General features: G+C 45.2%; 1 protein-coding gene across 2 annotated transcripts in view; it reads right to left on the bottom strand.

Moving 5' to 3' along the window:
* Positions 1-8,455, bottom strand: part of fam135a (family with sequence similarity 135 member A) — a 36,785-nt gene extending 28,330 nt beyond the window's left edge. For both annotated transcript variants that reach the window (XM_062519095.1, XM_062519096.1), the window contains exons 1-4: positions 8,149-8,455; positions 7,183-7,243; positions 5,752-5,917; positions 487-566 (exon numbers count right to left, since the gene is read on the bottom strand). In XM_062519095.1, coding sequence (XP_062375079.1) covers positions 487-566; positions 5,752-5,828 — 157 coding nt within the window. In that variant the 5' untranslated portion in view covers positions 5,829-5,917; positions 7,183-7,243; positions 8,149-8,455. The remainder of the gene's footprint in view (positions 1-486; positions 567-5,751; positions 5,918-7,182; positions 7,244-8,148) is intronic.
* Between the last annotated feature and the right edge of the window lie 8,166 nt (positions 8,456-16,621).

The raw sequence follows: 16,621 nt of genomic DNA, 5'->3' as shown, positions 1-16,621 counted from the left end.
TTCACCACTGAAGTAGGTCTTACAAGCAAAATATTGTCAGATCTCGCAGTCACATTTCATGTTCAGGAAGATCTGTGTATTGCAGTGTTCAGGTTGTCAGCAGATTGTAGTAACGCCTTGTTCCAAGGCTAGGAAAATGGGCAGGGCCGTCATTAGGAAACACACCATTTTTTTTTTCAATGCTTACAGTAAAAGGCGAAATGAGGCAACGATTACTCCACATTGTTGAGGCTTTACACCATTTCTCAATTCCAATACCCAATATCCAGCCTTTACATACATGGCACGACCCAAACACAACCTCAAAAGCAAAAGTTGAATCCGAAGCAAAATATTCTCTTGCAGCATGTAATGCACCCCCCACCCCCCCATTTTGTGGAGCAAGGCAAGCAGCCTTAATCCGCGGGCTGATTTGGTGGCATTTGGTGCGAGCTGTGCCGGGCCAGCTGGTGACGGCGGTGGGGTGCTGTGTGTGGACACACTGACCTGAGGGATGGAGCAGGCTGGCGTCCACGCGGTGAGGGACCCGCGGCGGCACCTTCAGACTGGCACGGAGCTGGTAGAATCTGTCGGCATTCAGATGGAAGAAATAAATAATCAAGAAAAAAATAATAATAAAAAAGACACAAATAGAGACAACAAAACAATGAATTCATTAATCAAATGACAGATTAAGCACAACTGAACTGGGGCACAAATAAATGGGCCAAAGGTGTGCATTGCACAGACATGCTCTTCAGGCACACATTTGCTCAAAGCTATGGCTAGGCTGTGTGTAACTTGCTTTTAAACACATAAACTAGCCATGATTGACCTTCTAAACACCTCAGATGTGCACACAATCAATAACTCTGATTATATGTCAACACACGTGCGCACGCTCACGCGCACGCGCACGCACACGCACACGCACACGCACACGCACACGCACACGCACACGCACACGCACACGCACACGCACACGCACACACACACACACACACACACAATCAATCAGGGCATTGGAAGTGGAAGAGGAAACAGACAGAGGATCACACATCCCCTTAGTGGGACAAGTGAAACGGTGAGCAGATCCGCTTCTCCAGTCTCAGGGAAAGTGCAGGTTTAACATTACGTAGGAAAAAGAGTCTGGTGAAAGGGAGATGGTAGACGGCAGAATACTAGCTCTCCTCTGTGTGTGTGTGTGTGTGTGTGTGTGTGTGTGTGTGTGAGAGAGAGAGAATGTAGTAAAAGGAGAACAAATCGAGCAGGTCACAGGACACAACAGCACAGCAGCGGAAACTTGAGTACTCATGCATGAGTGATGAGCCCTTACATTCTCCTCAAATTCAGTCTGGCCAAACCACAGACACACACACACACACACACACACACACTCACCTCATACACACACACACACACACACACAGACACAGACACAGACACAGACACAGACACAGACACAGACACACACTCACTCACTCACTCACTCACTCACTCACTCACTCACTCACTCACTCACTCACTCACTCACTCACTCACTCACTCACTCACTCACTCACTCACTCACTCACTCACTCACTCACTCACTCACTCACCTCGTACACACACACACACACCTCATATACACACACACACACACACACACACACTCACACTCTCTCTCTCTCCCCCTGCGTCTCTCCCTCATCGGTCACTGCTTCCAACAGGCCGTAATCGCCTACACAGCCATGACTCAAGGGGCCACACAGAAGCAAAGCTGTGAAAAAGCTCTGATACATCACAACAACACCCCCCCCCCCCACACACACCCACCCACCCACCCACCCACACACCCACACACACACACACCCACACACACACACACACACACACACACACACACACACACAGCCACCCCTCACCACCACCTCTATAAGACCTCCCCTCTCAGCTCCCACGGCCGCTGTGTTAACACGAGGCTGACGGGAGCGTTCTGGATCTGGACACAGCGCGGAGAGGAGAGGAGAGGGCACGAGCTCCACTTGGCTGCTTCCTGAGGGGGCCGAGCGTTTCCAAAGGAGGCGAAAAAAGAGCCGCCTTTAAAAATAGAAAACAAGTGCGCTCTTGTCTTTAGCGGGGACACGGAGGAGGTGGAGGAGGAGGGGGAGGGGGGGGGTTATTATTTGATCAAACGGCTGCTACATGCATTAAAAGGGCAGCGGGAGCATCAGCACACAATGCTGCAGGTTTCCCAGAACAGGAAGCCGGGACCAGCTGTTCCCAAGGAAACCCAAACACGGTGTACAGCGGCTGTTGTATCCAGGAGCTTGTTTCCTGAACGGCAGCTGAGCAAACCTCCTAACACCCCGCCCCATACACACACACACACACACACACTCCTACCCCATCCCATTGTGATGAAGACTGACCCCTCTCTAACCTCAGTGCCACCAGAGATGCCCTGCTGGTATGCAAGCACTGCTGCTACAACTGGACCACTTCAGGAGAGGAGCGGGCAAAGGAGAGGGATAAGAAATGCAGCGCAGCATTCCACTGGAATTGCCATCTGAATCGGAAGATCCTTTGTGATGGGCCTCCTTCAGTCCACGTGTGTGTAGCCAACAGGAAGGGAGCCCTGATACCCATACTGCACCAGGCACTGGGCATGTATGGAAAATGTAATATCAACGTTCTGCTTTACGCTCTGTTTGCTCAAACTGGAACGCGTGTTTATCTTCTGCTTGCATCACTTTTTTTGTGCCTCCCTGAAAGACAACACAGCTTTGTGTTTGGGAGATGCGCGGTACAGACATTCTGTATACAACCCAAACAAAGGCCACAGCAACCAGCGTCGTGGCGACAGCATTACTGTGCATTGCACACACACACTGCATCACGATCACCTGATACGTGGCCGTGCCTGTTTTTCCACCCCGTGGCCATTGTTCAGCCAATGCACGCTCCCTCTTGCCCACCGGTATTACAGGTATGCAGGAGATCCTTCGCTGCAACACAGACAAGGTGTGGTGGGTGGAGACTCAACAATGCTGGCTTCAGTCCAGTAAGAGGAGCTCACTTGAGCAGAGGTAAAGGGATCCAAGCTGCCCAGGCCAAGTTCGCCAGAGGGCACTTTGATCCAGCAGAGGCAGGAAAGTAGCGGGCATCACTGATACGGCAGGGGCAGGAAAGTAGCGGCCAGCCCCGATACCCCTGAGGAGCTGCATTCACTGCATTTCCTTCCCACAAATGGAATCAATACCCCTCTCTCTCTCCACACACACACACACACCACACACACACCACACACACACACCACACACACACACCACACACACACCACACACACACCACACACACACCACACACACACACACACACACACACACACACACACACACACTACACACACACCTCCACGCACTTCCTCCCTCCCTCAGAGAATTCCTCTCCTCCATACGCACTCACTTCCTCAGAAAAGCCCTCCATCCCTCCACATGGTTGGTGGCGGAGGGTGTGTGGGACATTGGTACGTCCATTATTAGAGGGGTGAATCTTCACTGGACTCACTTATTCAATTGCAATACCTACCAAAGGTAACTATTCCATTGTTCTAAATGCCTAATTGCATTCGCTGTTCTTGTTTTTAAACCCATAAATAGCCTGCAAGCACTATTTTACCTTTGAACTGTCTTCTTCAGCTAGACTACTTAAACGTAGACTCACTCACATGACCTGATTATATGAGGTTATCATGATTATGGTCAGGGTGTTAATCAATAATCCTTCTGTGACAAACAAATCATATAAAATGATACAACGCATGAATAAACTGTCCACAGGAATACCTCTACAGGGATGCAACCCAAGAATAGAGAGTTTCTTTATGGAGAACAGCCTGCTTGACAAGCACAACCAGTTGATTGAATTATCTGGGATAAGTATGTCCACAAAATGGATTCATTTAGCCGCAACGACATGTGCTCATTGGTTTTATAAATAACCGCACAGCTTCATCGGAGCGGAACAAGCCCTGTGTGGCCCATCTTAAACACAGCCGAAAATACGCAGCTTTAAAATTGCTAAAGTCGCAGAAGAACTCAGGAATGTTCTGAACCACGTTAGCGAGCTTGTCTCAGTTTGCCAGTCTCACTATGAATCCAGAGAAAAGAAAAACAGCTCGGCCCTCAGCAAAAACAAAAGCGCCACCTTCACAGCCATCTGGAGTAGAATCGGTCACTAATTGGAATGGTAACGTTAAGAGTCAGACGATTTAAAGGCCAGAGGTAATTCACAACAGAGATGATTGACGACTACTCCAAAGACAGGCGGCAAGAAAACACCCACATAGTCCAATACATGTCAGCAGAAGGGAAAGCCACAAAGCAGGCCTAAAGCACATCCACACAGCTGGCTGGCTGGCTGGTTGACGCCAGTCTTGCTGACCTGCCACTCTCCAGCCGATCCTGGCTAATGGTTCACCTACTCCTGCTAATTTAAAGCATGAGGTATATGGTCAACAGACCCACAATGAGACAAGAGGTGCTGTGATCAAATGACACAGTCTAAACTCTTGAGAAACACCTCGTCAGAATTTTCTCTATGAAACCCGGATGCGACATGGCAAGGTTCCCCTTCTGAGAACGGCTTGTTCTGTTGCGCTTGTGAGAGCGAACTGACCTTTGAGGCTCAAAAAGACCGGGGGGGGGGGGGGGGGGGGGGGGGCGAGAGATGCACCTCTAGATGCACGTGCTTGGCAGGGACTTGTGGCATTCTCGCATGCCGCCTTTTGCGAGCTCTGCGACTGGACACGAAATGACAGTCTTCGGCCTTTAGCGGCTCACCACTTTCATTAGCGAGTACTTAAGAGCAGATGGGCGTCTGTAGCTAAACAAACAAAGAAGAAGAAAGCAAAGAGAAATGGAGGCTGGCTGCGTTCGTGACGTGGGGAGAAGAAAGGCCTTGCGGCTCATGATATGAGGTTGGCCATCCAGACACTTCTCTATTTCATCTCTCCCCCTGACGTCTGCTGAGTCAGACAGAGAAACTGCTGCTCAGATCCAGCACTGGATTGAAGAAGTCCATCCAGGCAATCTAAGTCACGGGCATGACATAGCATAGTAGAAGTACGTTTTTTTTGTTTGTTTGTTTAATGTATGTGTGTAAACGTAGCACCAGTGACTAGTTCATGCCACTACACAGCACTGAAGAAGTGCAGAAATTGCTCGTTCTCAGAGCACTGGCTTACAACACATAAACAAACAAACAAACACACACACAAACAAACAAACAAACAGCCACTCAGTGCCACTACACTCATGTGACTCAAGGGTCAGAGGTCAAACCACACAAGCAACTCAGCGGTCACAAATACTCTTCCTCTGGGCCTACATAAGGTCAGGGACAGTGCATGGGTAATGTCACCTCACAACATCATCTTTTGCTCCTCCTCTGTGTCATTCCTTTAGCTTGGAAGTCAGATGCACATTTCAGACACCAAGATTAATGTGAGCAGCATCTCACAGATAACATTCTGTCCGTAGCTTTGCATGAGTAGACATTTGCCTCAAAGGCAGATGCAAGTGCAAGATAAGGAGTGAAAAAAAAACAGTTCTTTCAAGAACCAGACTCAGTGAATTAAGAGAGGTAAAAATAGAGGGAAAAAAACCTAATAGAAGGCAACGGAAATAGACATAGCACAGCTGAGACATGGCAGGGAGAATGCAAGGCTGGTCGACTGACTTGACAGTCCTAAGAATGGGCAAGTCGACGAGGATAGGCTCTCTTACTCACCCTCTCTGGAACAGATCCACATTGTAGAACTTGTGGAGCTCCACAGAGAACTCTACGGTGGCCTGGACCTCGCTCATGTTGGAGGGGGGCTGCAGGCGACGGTAGCGGCGGCGGTGGTGGAGGAGGTGGTGGTGGTGGGCCAAAGCTCACATCATTTGCGACAAGGCTACAGAGGGAGGGAGATTCAAAAGTGTCATTGAGCTGCATGTGACCCGTGGTGTATATAGTCAACAAAGAATACACAGTGGACAATTACATCACACACACACACACACACACACACACACACACACACACACACACACACACACACACACATATCCAGTTTTGTCAAACCAAGCAATTTCCAGAAATTACACACAAAGTGGGTAACACAGTGGGTTAAACACTACGGCAGCCAACTTCACCCTAAAAGACGAACTGGCGTAGCAGCACGTTCTCTAAGCACTGAGCTGAAGGCTAAGTAACAAGTCCCTCTGAAATAGGCTAGCTAGTGTATAAACTAAACATAGTGAGTGGGAGAGAGTGGGAAAGAGGGCAAAGCAATGAATCACTATTCAAAAATAGCACTGAAACACTATATCCACAGCTGGACAATATTAGAAATACACACGGCACGGGAGCGTTTTTTTAACTCAATATACTAACCATCGGCTCCGAGCGCTCGACGGAGGACTTCTGAGCAAAACAATATCTCCATCGTATCAGACAACATGGTCCAAAGCATGCCCATGCCCATGCCCTGATCAAGCTTGACTGTTCCTTGCATGGAAACCCATACAGTTACTGTATTATGCAGTGGCAGCTGATTTGTGGCTAACTGACTACACTACTGGAGCCATGTGTTGTCCCCTGACTTTATATAAACACACAGCACATAATCCCCAGCGCAGAGGAATGCAGAGGTTTACAGTCTGGTGCATATCTGTGTACCAACAAACGATCAAGCAGGTAAGATTATAGACATGGCTTTGTAACCTATATGAGTGGGAGAGTAATCTTTTGTTTTGCTGCCTAAAATAAGTCTCAATTGCAAGGTACCCCCCTCCCCCAAACACTACACACAGGTGGCAAAACATTTGAATCAATGGCCTGCAAGTTTTCTCTGAATGAAGATGTGGTTTTCGACTATGCTCAGACTAGTATTGTAAATTCTAATAACAAGGTCTGGGTGACCTTTCTATCACCTTAGCTTTCAAACACAGTCTTATTTGATTAATCAACTCTCAATAACTCAACTGGCACATTTCCAGATGTACTGTAACGTTTGCTTAGTGGATTTCTTTCTGCAGCCTAAGAAAGCTGACTGAAACCATAACTTCATATATCTCAAGTATAAAGTGTATACGGGCGGGATATTTTTTCTCTTTGAGTTTCCATTTGCTGAAGGGGGGAAAAAGACCATTGCGATAATAGTCTGACATCACTCACCGCTTTTCCGAACAGCAGCGCACTCTTCTTTAGTAGAAACATTCTAAGCTGTTGGAATGCCCTGTGCAAAAAGGGAATTGAAATGAGTAACGTTAGGTCATCCAAGATACAGAGTGGCTTACTAATGTCTACACCGACCACAGCGTATACATAATTGTCTATGTTTAAAAAGCCCAGTTTTAGAAATGAGACGTGTTGAAAATAACGCTGAAAACGACAACTGACACAACCCCGACAGAGCCAAGACGAAATAACTTAGCGTTTGCTAGACCAACGTCGACAAGAATGATTGGGGTGGGTATGAATGAACAGTTGTGTGATTAGGTCACATTCATGTTAACCGAGCAAAGGTTAATAGTGTCAGTATGGTGAATGCTTATCCTTATCTCATTCAGAGGAATGAATGTGGGCGCAACTAAGGGTTTCATACAGTAGGTTGTGGTCTGTCATAGAATGCAATGCTGCACAAGCCACCTTACTAACTAGCTAACGTTAAGTTCACCTTAGTGTCATTTTGTTAACGGTTAAATGTATTCCCAAAGCTGTTAAAGCAACACTGACATGAATAGATTAGTTCTAGTTGGGATAGTAGACCTGGAACTCAAATCTAATAACTTATGCAGAAACCAGCAGATTGCTAACTAGCGGTAATGTGTCGTTACCTCTGAAACGTCAAGAGAGATCATAACAGTTGGTTAGTAAGTCAAGCCTGTTAGCAAGCTAAAGCATCACATAGCTCTAGCATTAACGTTAGCTAGCTAATATAATTGACCAAGTGTTGGCTAACATTAGCTGGCGAGCTAACTAGCTTAATAACGTAGATAGCTTTTAGGCTAGCAGCTTAGCGAGCTAATGTTACTCCCTTGTACACAAAACATTCCAAAAGTCTACTGTTTGTGGCTAGCTAACGCGCTTAGCGGAGCTAACTAACAACAATGTATGGAAATAAACATTAAATGCCTCTACCTCTTCAAAGAACCCGCTTTAACGGAAAGGCCCAGGCACCAGGCTTGATTTATGAGGATGAATTGCCCAATATCCGTCACACCCGGTGTTTCTTTTCACCACATACCGCTGTAGCAACCTGGCTAATAGCACCGTTTTGAGAATTCTTGGTGCTAAAATTTGCTACTGACAATCACACACATATGATCAATGACAGTCTACCCGACATTTAGCGAACTTAATAGACCTTTCCAGACACAACTACTCTGAAACATGATCAGTCTCGGGTTCGCATCCCGAATGCCTTCCTCGACTGGTCTGCCACTGATTTTTTTCTGTCAGACCCATGGCGAGCCAGAAACAGCAGCGACATCGGTGGGAGGAGTCAAGCATCCTCACTGGGCTTACGGAGGGACTCGGGATCACCTATGGGGATCACATGGACCCTTTTGCAGTCGAAGTTATTGGGGTTTGGGGAAAACAAAATGTAGCCTAATATTGACTGATACAGAGCCGGAATGTGAAAATATTATGGGATGCTAAGACAGCCTATGTTAGCCTTCGCAGCGAATTACATTTTATATTTGTTAATGCTATGTTGCCTTCTGCTCATGGTTAACACCACCATACGCACCAAAAACAGCAATGATGAACCACCTTCGTTTGGCGATTTAAACTATATTTTATAATAATAACACTACTACTTCTATTTCTACTACTAGCCTAATTATCATTATCATTATTATTGTTATTGTTATCCGTATTAAAATTATTATTATATATTTTATCAACGTTAGAAAACAGGACAGGTTGTAGGCTATGGCTGTTGTCTATATTTCGTTGCTCACTAAGGCTTGGACAGGATATGCGCTTTAACGGCGTAAAAAGTAACCCATAAAGGCAAAAGCAGTAGCCTATTTTTGTTGTTTTGTAAGTGGCGCTCCAGCTGGGAAGGATAACCTTTCAGGGTTAGACCTTGATTAAGCTACCCTTGTTAAACTTCACATATTATTTTTAACCACATTCTCCTGGGCTAACCAAAGGCTTCCCAGCCTAGTATCTCCTTTTAGGTCTAAAATAATCGTCCACTCCAGAATTGAACCTGTTATTGATTTCTGTTGTAATGCAAGAGCGACATCCAGTGGACAAAATAATTCTAGCCATGCACTTTTAGTGTAGCCTTTGACTTTTTTGGTTAGCCTACCGTGGGGGGGAGTCATGAATAAGCCGGCAGTAGGCTAATTGGTCTCACGGCCAACGAGTGAATATCTTTTTTTAGATTGGACAGATTATTCGTTATTGCCATATATTTTTCAAATAGGTTTCTTGATACAATTCACCTCATTTTTCCTTTGCATCAGAGTATATTACTGCAAATAGCTGTCAGTGGAGGAAGGTGTTTTCACGACTACCCTTTTGAATAGGCTATTAGGCCTAATTCCCAGCCATTTTCAATTGGAATATTTCGTTTGGCTATTAAGGAGAACACATTGGTTAACATAAATGGTTACAATTGATGACACTATTAGCCAGCAGAACAGTTCTTATAGGCAAGCCTAAATTAGGCCCCACGGACAAGTTTCAGGCCATCGCTTGCTGATGATGTAAGAATGGGCGTGGACCACTGCCTACAATAAGATGGGCAAAGTCTGATGAGTGTCATGTCTTGAGCCAAGAAAGACCACAAAGGTGAGCAGTTTGTGATGCACAGAGGCAGCAAGGATTTCCATCCTCCGAGAAAATATGACACCAGAAGCCGGCGTGTGCAGAACCAGGTAGGCCTGATCGATCATGGTCATGCAGTTCGTTATGCTTTCTAGCAAACATTTCTGCTAGACAAAATTATGTTTAGGCAGTTCATGTTGTAAACTTTTTGGAAAGGCTAGTCTTAGGCCAAGGCCATTCTAGTAGGCTATTTACCTTTCCCATGAGATTACATTTTTATTGAGATGACAATCAGATCGCAGCTTTTTACAGAAATGTAAAGGAAAATTAAATAAACCCTGTCGTGATGAAGCTTTTTCTACGTTCCTCTCCTCAAAGGGGACTTATTCTCTTCATTTTGTGCAACGTGATTCCTCGCTGTATCTGCACTGGACTGCACGCACAGCGTAAGTGCAAATATGTAATTTTTTTTCTCCGATTGTGATACACGAGAGCTTCTAATCTTGAGGTTTACAGCCACTAGATAAGGCAGACATCGTTGTGTGCTTGTAATGTAGAAGACACTGCTTTTCCAAATCAAATGAAACTCAGTATTAATCAATAGTAGCATCAATTGTATAGTAGCCTACGATTGGCCTGCATGCCCCTTTTGAACATCAAACTGTCTTCGCAGCTTTAAGACTCACTGTTTATTCAACAAGTTGCCCAGCACAGCTTTTCAAACAGAGGTTGATTTTAGTGTTCCCACTGTCAACATGGCTTTCCTGCAACCCTACAATTGAGTGTTGACAAAAGCAACCTTGCTGTAGCTTAAATACACACACACACACACACACGCACGCACGCACGCACGCACGCACACACACACACACACACACACACACACACACACACACACACACATACACACACACACACACACACACACACACACACACACACTGTATGCTTTTTCTGTGCAGGGGTGCCATTCTCAGCTGGCAATGTTCAAACTGAGCAGACAATGTGTCCCCAAACACGAGTCGGAGAGGCACAATTTCCAGGCAAGCGTTTTAAACACCATCATCATCTCCACATCGTTTTGCATTTCTTTACAAGTAATTTCCCCATTTGATGCTCTGATTTTGTTTGTTTTTTTAATAGGATTTTATGTAATGTCACAATTTCACATCGCTGAACTGGCAAGACGTGGGACGGTCAAAAAGGTGATTGGATCTACGCCTCAACACGCCGCTTTTAGAATAGGCCCAGAGTTCAATTTCCGGATCAACACCAGGTAGGTCAATGCTTCTCAGAGCAGGTCATTCAAGCTCAAGGCCACGTCTTGAAATCTCCGTCGAAGACCACTTACTAACTCCTGCACGATTTCTTTTCTTACTATGAGTCGACGCCTACCGTTCGGTTACGGTACTTGACCCTGTCCATGGTCCTGAAGCAAAACATTCACTTTTTTTTTTATGATAACAGAAACAAAACTGAGAAATGTCATCAGTCATCTTTATTTGACCTACAACAGCTAACACATACGAACACACAACCAACACCAAATATGTCTAAGCCTACTTAATGGCAAGTCTCTACCCTTTCCCATTTCAGATCCGCATATCCTTTGGGCCTGCCGGATGAGTTTGCATTTCAGGCAATTTTTCGGATGACCGCTGCGACCCTGAACAAAAACTGGAATATATGGCAGATGTTGGACATAAATGGCAACGAACAGTTGGCTGTTAATTTGAATGGAGAGCTTATGTCATTGGAATTCGTTTATCCAGCCATCGGTAAAAGAAGACAAACCGTCGCGTTCCCAAACCTATCGTTCCTCTTTAACTCACAATGGCACACACTCTTCCTGGTGGTAAAAAAGGGCTCAGTGACCTTGATCGTGGATTGCATCATTGTCGACACCAAGAATGTGCTTGCAAGGAACAAAGTTAATTTGGATGGCTTTACACACATTGGAAAATTAAAGGACCGACCTGCCATTGCTGTCCCGGTGAGCTGAGTTGCATGTTGCCTTGTAATACAGCAGTCGTATGACAGACAGTGCGTAAATTCCATAACTTGAAACATAAGTAAGTCTAATTTCTAATGGAAGTATCGGTGAAAAATGTCCAGGTCTTTCACCTGATAGCCAGGGCCTATACAAATGGTTGAGTCATAAATAGCTCTTCATCTGGATCCAAATTTATGGTGAAAACCAAAACGAGTAGGCCTAGTAGCCTATATGCTGTCTTTGAATGGAATCCCTCTGCTTGGTTTAACTTCTTTCTACAGGTAAGTGGGAATTGTAACATGGTAGTTCTAGTTGAGTGACTGCCCTCTTGACAGTCGAGGCCTACAGTCTTTTTTGCCCTGCATTTACTGTTATGGGCTGTAGAGTTTTCCCATAAGAAAGTTTAGTTTATTGAGTTGTCTTACGAATAAACACACATTAATGGTTATGTGCATTTTGATGACATACGTACGTCTATGACGATGTTACAAATGATAATTAAATGTATCATTAGTAATAAGTTAAATGTAGGGTACGGTAGAGAAAGTCATGGCTTAAAAATGAATTGTTACGTTTTCTCCCCAGTTTGAGTTACAATCCATGCTGATACACTGCGACATTACGCGCGCTCAAAGGGAAGCGTGTAATGATCTTCCAGCGCAGGCATCGGTAAGATTTCATTTCAGCTCACTCTTCTGTTTGCATTTAGTGATGTCATGAATGAATGGTAGCTTCATTGTCTTGTGCATTTTTAGCCACGCCTTGCCATTACTGCTGACAAGAAAAAGAACAATAGCTTGTCTTATTCTGTACCTTAGTGATGACCGGTGTAAATTCCACAACTGTGGACGAATTCCCGCTCATCTTTTAAATCTGTCCCATGACTCGTCTTTGTTTTCACCCTCCTACATTCTTTCAGTCCTCCAATCGCTTCCCATTCAAACCCGGGGTCATGAATAAACATGAGTCTTTCGAAGTTATGGTATCTCTTTTCGTTCAGTGTGTTGAAACGGATTTAGTTGGGTCGCTTCGTCAGGGGGTCCGGCAACCCAACTAATTCCAGAAAGCGGAGTTTTTTCGCCTTTCTAGCCAGAGGGAGAGAGCATGGCCTGCGCCATGGATTGTCGCGGGCTGTTTTGGGTGCTTTTGTTGGGGATAATTCTGATTTGCTCCGCTCAAGTAAGTTTGCCCTTTCTTTGTATGCTTTCCCTTACAGATAACCGAAGCGGGGTTTGAGGTGAGCCACGGGCGTTTTGGATTGCTATCCTAAATTATTTTATTGCATGTCCAGTTGAAATGGGGTGCTTTGTCATGCATACGTTTCTCTCCAGCATAACATTGTGCAGATTGCCCATGTTGAAACACCTGCTCAAGTGCATGGATGAGTGTTGTAGACCGCATGAAAGACTATTTTGTAGCATATTTCTTACATACACCTGTGGCAGTATTGCAACATGTGAGGAGCATATGGGTTTTAAATGCACTTGTGTGCAATTATTGCAACAGACAATTAATGAAGAGGATTATGCCAGAATAGAGTTGGAAGTATAGACATTTACTTATCAATTAAGATCGTTTCCTTAACAAATGTATACTAATGCTATGGAATACATATGTGTACTGGAGCACACGTGGGCTTTATTCTACAACAATATGGTAGACAAATGTGCAATCTCTTCTTTTTTAAATAGAGAAATGGGGGCACCGCTGGTGCAGCAGGTCCGGCCGGAGTCCCTGGAATCGACGGCATTGCTGTAAGTGCACTGATGCCTCTTGCAAAGGAAGAGTAGAGCTCCTCCATCCTGCCGTCTGAAGTTACGGAGGCCGTGACCTGAATGTGGGGGGAAAAGGACACACCCCTGTTTTAAAAGCCAAGCACATGATGTTATAGCTTCAAAATAGGATATTGTTGGTCATTTTGTAATGCTTTGTGGATGGATAATGCACTTTTATAACCATGCCTTCTATTTTAGGGCGATAGAGGGGATGATGGTGAAGATGGCCCACCTGTAAGCACCATTTCCTGTTTTGATTATTCTTTCATATTCTATTCAGTTGTATTGTCCATATTGGGTCTTTATTAACTGGGCTATTCAAACAATGTTTTTGCAGGGCCCCAACGGAGATGGCGGTAAACCAGGCTCTGCAGGTCTCCCTGGGTTGCCTGGAGCTGACGTGAGTAGTCTGAATGTGTGATATGGGACATTGTTGGGTGTTATTCCTGCTGCTAGATGGTGCCAGTGAGACAGAACTGGACAAGATAGCTGACAGTGAGCTGTCAGTGCTTATTATGCAAAATCATGTCTCATTTGCGATTTGGCCCAAGATTGAAGTTGATCCCCCCACAACCTCCCGCCCCCTCCGGTAGCGTATTGAGGTGTATTGTGATGGCCTTTCGGGTGGTTCTTTCTAGGAGGTCAAAAAAATGCTGAGAATTTTTGGAGGTGGACCTTAAGGTAAAGAATCCTTGAAGAGTTTTCCCTTTGTAGACAACAGTCTTTTTGTTTGAGTGGGGAAAGCTGCAGCCTGGACTTAATTAAATGCTGATCCTTGTGAAAATGGAGGCCTGGGTTAGAAAAACAGGAGCACTATGATGCCAAGTGCCTCCTCACCAGAGGAAGAGTCCACATTGGAGCCCGATAGTTGAGCTAACAGAGGAGCGCAGGCATAGAGCCTCTCATTTGCAAGCAAAAAAATACCTTCTTCTTGAATAAAATCTTTTATTCAACATATTTTTAGCTTGGGTCTGCAGTTGGCTAGTGCAACAGCAACAGCAGAGTCCCATATTCTATATCCTTTTGAATAGTAATATCATTCCTGTTGCCAAACACTCCTTCACCCGCTCTGCAAGGTGGGGTTTTGACTTCCCCCAGCGCTTCTCTTGGGCTCCACAATGCCAGTGTGTATCTTGGCTGGCCCTTTGGTCCCTCCTGTTGAGAATCCTCAAGCTGGTGTGGAATGATGGCCGTGAATGGGGGTTTGTTTGAGACAGTGGGCTGGAATGCAGCCTGTCTGTCAGCAGCAGTCTCTGGAGTCCGAGGCAGTCTGGCTTTGAAAGTCTGTCAAAATACCTGCAGTAGGATCCCAGACCACATGAAAAGCCGTAGTATCAGGGCCCGTTATTTATTCCGTTTTTCTTTTAATGAAGACCATTGTGTAGGAGTCTGGGGGCTCTAATTAAATGATGGACAATGTGTGAAGTCCACAGTCCACCTAAAGTTAATTTAATAACTAGCCAAAATCTATTTCCTAATCTATATATATTATTATGATATACTATAAAGCCATGAGCAAGATCCTAAGCACAGACATTGGTGGGTGAGCTCAGTGCTCCTAAAGACTACATGATCGCTTTAGTTCATGCATGAGACTGACATTGTTCCTTGCCATCATCATTGAAATCGGGGCCTAGAGTGTTTTAAATGAAGCCATATGAGTCTCCCTTCGAGCTTCTCCTACCTGTGGCTCGGTGCAGAGGAAATGTGACCTTTTTGAACATGACCTACCATGTGTTACTGTAGGTGGGTGGAGCCTGCATGCTAATCATACATGCCCCATGCTCCCAGTGGGAGAACATACCAGATCACATGATCTTCATCCTATTTTGGATGTTGTTGTTGTTGTTAATGATGATGATCATGATTATTATTATTTTTTTATAATTGCCACAGTTATTGTTGTTGTTTCTGATGATGTTTATTATTATTGTTATTATTATTATTGCTGTTGTTTGTATTTTTCACCAGAATTCAATTGTATGGACAAATTAGTTCACATCTGTAATTAAATGAAGTTTAATTAAAAAGCACATAAAGTTAATGAATGAGAGAATTGAGCTTGTGGAATATACCCCGTGTGACCCCGACACAACAGCAGAGCATCAATGAGAATCTAATAGCGTTACCATCCAAAGCTGATTACTCTGTCAGTCTCACAATGCAGCAACAGCAATCACTCCCCCTCCCTCCCCGTAGAGACAATCCTTTGAATGCTACTGGTTTTTTTTTTGTTTTTGTTTGAAGCGTGGAAACAGAACGTCAATAGTCTGACCCCGTTTGATCTCCTCCTTGTTATGATTAATTAGTTAACACCCCTCATCTTTCTTTGTTTTCGTGCAGGGATTGACCGGCCCTGTTGGAGACGCCGGACCAGACGGCCCTGTCGGACAGAAGGTGACTGCCTAATGAGACGCTCCTCAGCTTCCTCTCTGCCTGGGAGAGCCGCGGTGGCAGGCGGCCAACCTGTTGTCTGCTGCCGCCGCTGCTGTTTGTGGCAGCTCTGCTCAGGCACGGGCACAGGCACAGGCTCTGTGCTGGGAAATGCACTGTGCAAAGCAACTCCTCGTGACCAATAAGCCTTAATCCTGTCTGTGTACCCCCGTAATCTCCACGGGTACCAGGGCTCTCAGCATCAGCCCCTATTAAGCTAACAACCGGTAGGCCAGTGAGTACGGCTGGCCACATAGGTGCCCTGACAAAGGTGGGATCTGGCCAGCACCTGATTACTTTACCTGTAAGATACGCTATCTCGTAGAATACCATATCACAAAAAGAGGCTTAATCAGTGTTCTTATTAAGACGTGTTCTCTCTGTAAATAGTAATGAAACATCACAACAGGCTTACGTTACACACTCAGTAATAGGGTTCAGCTTCACTGGCATGCAAAGGCTTTAGTCCGAGAGGCTTTGATCTTCTGACAGATGTCAGCATTCCAGTGGTAATGCTTCAAATTGGGCAGCAGTGAGGCTCCCCAAAATATGCTTGACTTCTCTTGCATGAGAGTGGAGGTCAATGGCAAGCTGACCAATGCTTTTGCTTTTGCTTTGTTTCAGGGAG

Source organism: Sardina pilchardus, chromosome 18 (genome assembly GCF_963854185.1).
Source record: "Sardina pilchardus chromosome 18, fSarPil1.1, whole genome shotgun sequence".
Classification (NCBI taxonomy): domain Eukaryota; kingdom Metazoa; phylum Chordata; class Actinopteri; order Clupeiformes; family Clupeidae; genus Sardina; species Sardina pilchardus.
Note: the sequence above shows the minus strand (reverse complement) of the source record. Positions and strands in the feature narration are given on the sequence as shown.